Source organism: Lytechinus pictus, chromosome 16, assembly GCF_037042905.1.
Source record: "Lytechinus pictus isolate F3 Inbred chromosome 16, Lp3.0, whole genome shotgun sequence".
Taxonomy (NCBI): Eukaryota; Metazoa; Echinodermata; class Echinoidea; order Temnopleuroida; family Toxopneustidae; genus Lytechinus; species Lytechinus pictus.
In genome coordinates, this window is record NC_087260.1 from 3,192,927 (window position 1) to 3,200,581 (window position 7,655).

Genomic DNA, 7,655 nt, shown 5'->3' on the forward strand with positions numbered 1-7,655 from the left:
CGGAACACACCAGAGAGGTGTTGAAGCAACACCGGTTTGGTTTGAGGCTAACACCATTTGGCACATACAAATCACACACATAGATCCTGTTCTTCACAGGATATTGATATAAGTACATGTATGTTGATGATAAAAAGGTTAGAAAGGAATAGGAGGAAAAAATACAATTTATGGGAACTCAGGAAATAATTTTGCTTACCACATTTGATGAGCATTTTTTGACGAAAGCTCTCAATTACGTTGTGTACAGTCCCATGCTGCAGAACAGATTAACACCAGCGTGGTATCTATATCGGAACACACCACAGAGGTGTTGAAACAACATCGGTTTGGTGTTAGGCTAACACCATTTGGCATTTACAGTGTTAGCAACACTAATTAGTGTTCAGCCAACATTGGTTTGATTCTAAAGTGGTGTTGTGTCAACACTTCTTTGGTGTATTCCGATATAGATACCAGGCTAGTGGTGAATTAACACTATAGTGTTTTTGCAGTGTATGAATATATCTGATACACAAAAGTCTTTCCGTGTAGCAGTCTTTGAAAATTGTGGAGCTACTAGCGATGAGATACCAGGAAAATTATTCCCTGAAACTACAGAATGTGAAGGTATGAAAGAAAACTAAATATCACTATACAGTGCGTATCAAAAAAGTTTACACTTTGAAAAAATCCTGTAAAATTATACATTTGTAATATCCTGAAGATTTTTCCACATTTTGACATTGGTACAGATCCATTAAAGCAAATGACGATATAACTGTCGAAAAATATTTCCGCTTGAGTGAGCACTACTTACTTTTGAAAATTTAGTGAAAAGTGATTTGCGCAGAACTTTGAAATAGTTATGCAAATAAAAGTAGACCTTAATCATGAAGAAAACATGGAATTTAGCTAGTAAAATTGTTATCTCAACCCAGACAAAATACACGAGAGGCGAGTAAATGCATTTTCCGTGGAGTTTAATAAAAATTGTTTCTGAAAAGCATCATCCAAATGATGTATACCAAAATGCAAAATGATGTGTTGTCAAATAAAGCCAACATAATATAATGCAACAATCAAAACATAATAATATAAACGTAAAGCCTCCTGAGATGTGTCATATGCGAAAAATTAAAGTTATTAAACCAATCTCCTCAATTGACAATTAAAACAGTCCATCCACATTCATGACAAAGACACCAGTTTGTCATGTTGGCCAAATGTGGGCAACGTAAAATTCCATCTGCAAAGCTACGAAGCAAAGATTCCCGTTTGCAACACGAGCTTATGCAGGAAAACTTTTAAAACAGAAACTAGTGCTCAGAAGCCCCACCAACGGCCCTGAACTAGAATGTGAACGAGGCAACGTTAATGTTCGGTCCGAAATGGAATTCGCTGGTGGCCTCATCCAAATCGGGTGACGAACCAAGCCCCGTTCACATTATAACATGAGGAGTGGAATATACGAAATTGGTCTAAATAAATGAAAAATATTATCTCAGGAAGCCCAAAATAAGTGAAGAATCATAATGTGATAGGAAAAGGCCGAGCTCCAGCAAGGGCGAAAACACCCCCCTGAACACCTGATGATAAATTAACTAAACTGGTAAACCAAAGTAAAATACAAAAAGGTATCCAAAATTAGGTGAACAGGTTGGATGGAATTACCTTGCGGCCCACTTTGGGTGTGCGACCAGGCTTAAGGCCCGAAGCTCACATTCAGGTTAGAATGAATAACATGAAACAAAACATCTTGACGTTGAAAATTAGTGGGGGTGACAAGGGGATGGAGGAGGGAAAAATACAGGAAGTATGTTGCACAAGACAGGTGAATTGAGATGGAAGATGCTTTCAAATCGACTCCACGAAGAAGAATGCTAACTTGTTAGAAATTGGCTTTTGCCCCCCCCCCCCCGAAATTACCACGTCAGCTAACGCGACGTAGCATTTTTAGCCACGCCTCCTTGTAATGTCCGAAAAATACCAAAATTCGCAACGCAACATTTTTTGGCCACGCCTCCTCGTGAAGTCCGACAAAATACCATATTTGGCATCGCAACATATCTCCGCCAGGGCAAAGGAATTCGCCTGACCAGGCTCCTTCCTTGTAAAACACCTGTTACGTACCGCTGGCGGGCTATGTTGTTGTCCAGCTAGTCTGACCTGAGATAACCTCTCATTAACTCGCTTCGCGCGTTAAGAGGTATTATCTCAACCCAGACAAAATACACGAGAGGCGAGTAAATGCATTTTCCGTGGAGTTTAATAAAAATTGTTTCTGAAAAGCATCATCCAAATGATGTATACCAAAATGCAAAATGATGTGTTGTCAAATAAAGCCAACATAATATAATGCAACAATCAAAACATAATAATATAAACGTAAAGCCTCCTGAGATGTGTCATATGCGAAAAATTAAAGTTATTAAACCAATCTCCTCAATTGACAATTAAAACAGTCCATCCACATTCATGACAAAGACACCAGTTTGTCATGTTGGCCAAATGTGGGCAACGTAAAATTCCATCTGCAAAGCTACGAAGCAAAGATTCCCGTTTGCAACACGAGCTTATGCAGGAAAACTTTTAAAACAGAAACTAGTGCTCAGAAGCCCCACCAACGGCCCTGAACTAGAATGTGAACGAGGCAACGTTAATGTTCGGTCCGAAATGGAATTCGCTGGTGGCCTCATCCAAATCGGGTGACGAACCAAGCCCCGTTCACATTATAACATGAGGAGTGGAATATACGAAATTGGTCTAAATAAATGAAAAATATTATCTCAGGAAGCCCAAAATAAGTGAAGAATCATAATGTGTTGTGGCAAAAAATGGAATGCCGCCAAACGGGATGACTCATTGTCAGCCCGCCGCCACAACACAATATGATGCCAATAGTTCAAACCATGCTGTATTTACAAGGTCCACGCTAAGAAGCGGGGAAAAGGGGGGGGGGGGTGCATTAAACGAACAGGGACGCACAATTAAACCATCTAGGAGGATTCATGCTCATTCAGTCCACTTGCGAAGAGTCTAGTGCACTAAGATAAAGGAGAGGCGGGGGGGGGGCGGGGCTTAGTCAGTAAATAGTGAAGTTTGTAGTAAGGACGTGAGATCTGATGATACCACGTGTGAGTTCTGGATAAGGTATTCAGGTCATAACATCTGCTCATAAAAAAGTTCCAACTGTTCGCGACGTCCGAGCCAGCGAGTCCTCGACGGAGGTAAAACAGCTGTTACTCTAGTGATTTCGCTCCGCGACAAAGAAATCAAGCGTTCTCCTGTTCGCGGATGTATTGAGTTTTAGGACCCGGCCACGTGCCGAGTAGTGAGGGCCCGCCCCCAACTAGAGCGGGACTGCCCGCGTCAGCGAAACGTGAATTGTCCCCTTCCTCTCTTACGATTCCGTGGAATGCTGACACAACCCACGTTGAGACTCCAAATAACTGCACATGGAAGAGAGAAAAGGAAAGAAACAGCGGCACCAATTGTACATTCTAAAAAAAAAAAGGGGGGGGGGTACATAGTTACCATAAACACGATAAGTGTAGCAAAGACCACAATCTACTAACAGTGGGCGAGCAATTCTGCCTGCGCCCATGGAACTATTAACGGGTAAGATAACTATTGCGTCACCATGGCAACAAGCGAGAGAGAGAGAGAGTAAGGTTAATATTTACTGCTCGTTAGGGGTTGTCAAAAAACAAAAACAAATAAACATTAGGTCGATATTAAATTGTGCACAAACTGGTATTAAACATAGAAGGGTGATAAACATACTGGCAAAATTGCTTAAATTAAGGGGGGAGAGGTTGTCGAATATACAATCTGTGTGTGTTGGAAGCCCAGCGCCCCATATTTTGAATGCAAACATCGGGAACACCTGCCATGGCTGCAGAAGTTGCCGCCCCAATACGGAAAGAATGGGAAGAGAAATGAGCAACGGGTAGCCCGCAAAAACTAATGGCACGCTTTAAAACTTGGCCAAATTGGTGCCTCGTTAGGGGTGACGAGTCAAAGTGACGGAAAAAGGCAGAGCCGACCGAGCTCCGCAGAGCGAGGTAATCATTTACAGCGCGAAGTGGGCATAAATACGAAACAACATTCTGTGGAATTAGAATCGAGCATCCACGTCCAGTTTGATCTGTTTTAGACCTCGCAATCACAATGCGCAATTTTGCTTGATTACCCATCCCTTGAATAATAACATCTTTTTCTGATAAAGGAACGGGTTCATGTCTAGATCGAGACGTGAACTCCCCTACTCGAAGAAAACCAAAGAAAGCGATTAGAAAGGCAGCCCGAAACAATGCCAGATCATACGTATTAACGCATACGTGAGTCAATGACTTTAGGATGGATTTGAGAATAGGCAGGGTTATGGGACACCGGGTATCACGGCGAGCATTTTTCCGCCTGCACCCGTCTACCAGCCGCCGGATTACAAACGCGTCAGTCACATCAGGCCAACCCAATGTTTGCATCGTAAAAGCCAGGCCTGATATATATGTACTTATTGTTGCCCCCGCATACCCATTCCAGGAGAGATAAGCAATAAATTGAGCGACCTGCTCAACGTCAGGACGTATACTTATATCATAATGATATTGCAGCCGAAACTGCTTAAACACAGACCAAGCGTTCCTATAAGTATGATGAGTGCCGGGCGCCCGCGAAGAAAACAACAGATGCTCTCTCTCTATATGAAGCTGCTCCAAAGATGGGCGGGAAGCTTGCTGCCAGCCAGATCTGCGCCTGGTGCTAACCTGCGAAACCTGTCCATCTGAAAACGAGAGAGGGCATCAGCCTTTTCATTGCGAGAGCCTGGCACGTAACGTGCTTTGAACATAATATTATGTTCCAAACAAAGAACTACAAGCAAACGAACCAGTTTCATTACACTAGGACATTTCGAAGTTAAGGAATTAACAACATGAACAACTGTTTGATTATCTGACCAAAATAAGACCTTAGAATTAGCTAGAAGAGCCCCCCACATACGTATACCGACTACTATTGGGAAAAGCTCTAGAAAAGCGATGGAATAATTCTTCTCCAGTATTTCAGCTGGCCATTTCCCTTGAGCCCACTTATCCTGGAAGGATATACCAAAGCCAATGCTACCCGCAGCGTCAGTAAAGAACTGAAAATGAGCATTAGTTACCCATGTTGAGTGTGAAAACATAACTGTGCCATTGAAATCGGACAGAAACGTAAGCCAGGCCTGCATGTCCTCTTTTGCGCCGCGTGAAAGCCTTATCCGGTGGTTTGAGGTGCGGACCCCTTTAGTAAGATCGATAAGTCTCCTTAGGAAGGCTCTTCCGGGAGCCACGGCTTTACACACGAAATTAAGGCTGCCAATTAGCGACTGCAACTGCCGCAACGAGAGCTTATCTTTCTTAACAAAATCAATGAGCATTGCCTGTAACACGTTTACTTTCTCGTTGGGTACCCGAACTCTCTGCTCAGCCGCGTCGATTTCAAGCCCTAAAAATATGATAGTGGGAACGGGCCCCTCAGTCTTCTCCTCCGCTATCGGGACGCCAAAAACCTCGCACATCGCCTTAAAATGATACATCAAGGAACGACATTCCTGCCGTGTTGCGCCAACAAAAAAGAAATCATCCAAATAATGCAAAATTTGCTCTGAATTCGCAATTTCACGGCAACATGACTCAAGAAAAGTGCTAAAACGCTCAAAATGGGCACATGAAATTGAGCAGCCCATTGGCAAGCATTTATCAAAGTAATACGCGCCATCAATGCAAAACCCCAGAAGGTCAAAATCGGAGGGATTCACTGGTAGTAAGCGAAAAGCGGATTTTATATCGGTTTTTCCCATGAGAGCACTAGCTCCCAAGCGAGCAACGAGATCAACCGCCTTGTCAAATGAAGTGTAATTCACGGAACATAAATCGGAATCAATGTGGTCATTAACCGAAGCCCCCCGAGGAGAAGATAGATGCTGAATTAGACGGAATTCTCCCGGATTTCGCGTGGGGACGAGCCCTACCGGGGAGCAGCGAAAGTTATCGAAAGGCGGGTCTTGGAAAGGACCTGACATTCTCCCTAAACTAACTTCCTTACCAACTTTCTCCAACAGCATGTCCCTATGCTCCCTAGCAGATTTCAAATTACGCGAGAACACAGAGCGACGCTCGCCTGTGAAACCCAATGAAAAACCCAACCTAAAACCAGAAATCAGAAAAGCTGCATTATGTTGATTATGGTGCCGTCTAAGAAATGGGAGCATGCTGCCAAGTTTAATTGGAGTTGGAGCTAGGCTTCTGTTTGGCGATTGCAGCGGCAGAGTTGCAGGCGTGTGAGCCATGCGCTGCTGAGGAGCATTTTCCGCACCGGTGAGCATAACGACAGGCGGTGCGTTGGCATGACCCAGCGTTAAAGGCGAAACAGACTGGTGAGGAGCGGAAGGGGGCAGGCGCGGCGCCAGGGGCCCGAATTGCCCCTTGTCTGTTGGCATATCCTGAGGATGGGAAACTACCCCGCCGAAACGACCGGTCGTATGGCCGAAAGGGCTGGTTACCCCCAAAAGACGAAAACGCTGCTCGACCGGGCGTCGAAGCTACTGTCAGCCATAGCTCGGTGTCTATGACAGCCCAGGAACGATGTGGATGACGGGCCTGACGTAACCGAAATTGAATGTCATAGGCCCGCCAATTGAAACCCCCAAAACGCACAATAGAGCGAACGATATCCATATACTTGAGGAGCTCGCGCGCACGCATACAGTGTCGCTCCAAGTATATAGACGCGTAAATAATGAACGCAGATGTCCACTGTTCTATGCTGGCGATCACCGGAGCCTTGCTTTGGGGGCGAAGCATTAAAGCGGACCCGGTGGCACAAAGGCTGAAGGCCTGCAACTGGGAACTTTCCTCACTTAAGCTTTCCCTTTTTAGTAATCCACCTAACTCTACAAATTCACCTTTCCAAATCTTCTCCTTAACACTGGAAGGCACCTCCCCGCCCAAATCATCACACACACAGCTAAGCATATCTGGCTGCGCAGACAGCGTAGGAAAAGGAGGGTTGGGGGCTGGTGTAAAATTATCATGACTATTAAGCCCCTCAACTACATGGGCAGGAGGGATAGAAGGAGAAGCTTGGGATTGAATTTGGGGAATGACCGGATCTTGTGGAGAAGTCACAAGAGGCCAGGAGCCCCCCATTGTCCCGAACTCACCGTTGGTTGTCGACGCCGAACTTCCAGCAGCTGGGCTCTGCGTAGAAGTAAAAACTTGGCCGACGTCTGTCTCGAGGTCGACAGGAGAAGGCTGGCTGGCGGCATCTCGGACAGAACGACGAGTAGACTTCCTCTGACTTAACTTTTTGCCTGGCTTAACCTTGGGCATGATTGAATAATGCAGGGGTGGCGAAATTGAAAAGTCCTTAGAGCAAACTGTGACTCCTAACAGCTCAAAAGTCCAACAAACGGATATAACACAAATATACAGGTATGTTCCTAGATAAAAGAATAAATTCTCAACTGCGAAGCGTTCTTTAAGATATATGAATGGGTAAGAAAGACAATTAGAAGGATCACAACTAAAGAGTTCAACGAACGAATAGCAAAAATACAGGAAGTATGTTGCACAAGACAGGTGAATTGAGATGGAAGATGCTTTCAAATCGACTCCACGAAGAAGAAT

At 44.4% G+C, this 7,655-nt stretch overlaps 1 protein-coding gene across 1 annotated transcript; it reads right to left on the minus strand.

The window, feature by feature from the left end:
• Positions 1-945: 945 nt before the first annotated feature.
• LOC135157023 (uncharacterized) lies at positions 946-7,655 on the minus strand. Its single transcript, XM_064111382.1, has 2 exons — positions 7,190-7,655; positions 946-4,768 (listed from the first exon to the last, which is right to left on the minus strand). The coding sequence occupies exons 1-2, from the start codon at positions 7,356-7,358 to the stop codon at positions 3,783-3,785; spliced, it is 1,155 nt and encodes a 384-aa protein (XP_063967452.1). The 5' UTR covers positions 7,359-7,655; the 3' UTR covers positions 946-3,782.

Bases quoted from the DNA above. Each gene is read 5' to 3' on its own strand.
- LOC135157023 (XM_064111382.1), bottom strand. From the start codon at position 7,358: ATGCCCAAGGTTAAGCCAGGCAAAAAGTTAAGTCAGAGGAAGTCTACT. The intron at 4,769-7,189 runs GTGAGTTCGGGA...TCTCGTTTTCAG, and splicing joins TTCGGCGTCGACAACCAACG to ATGGACAGGTTTCGCAGGTT.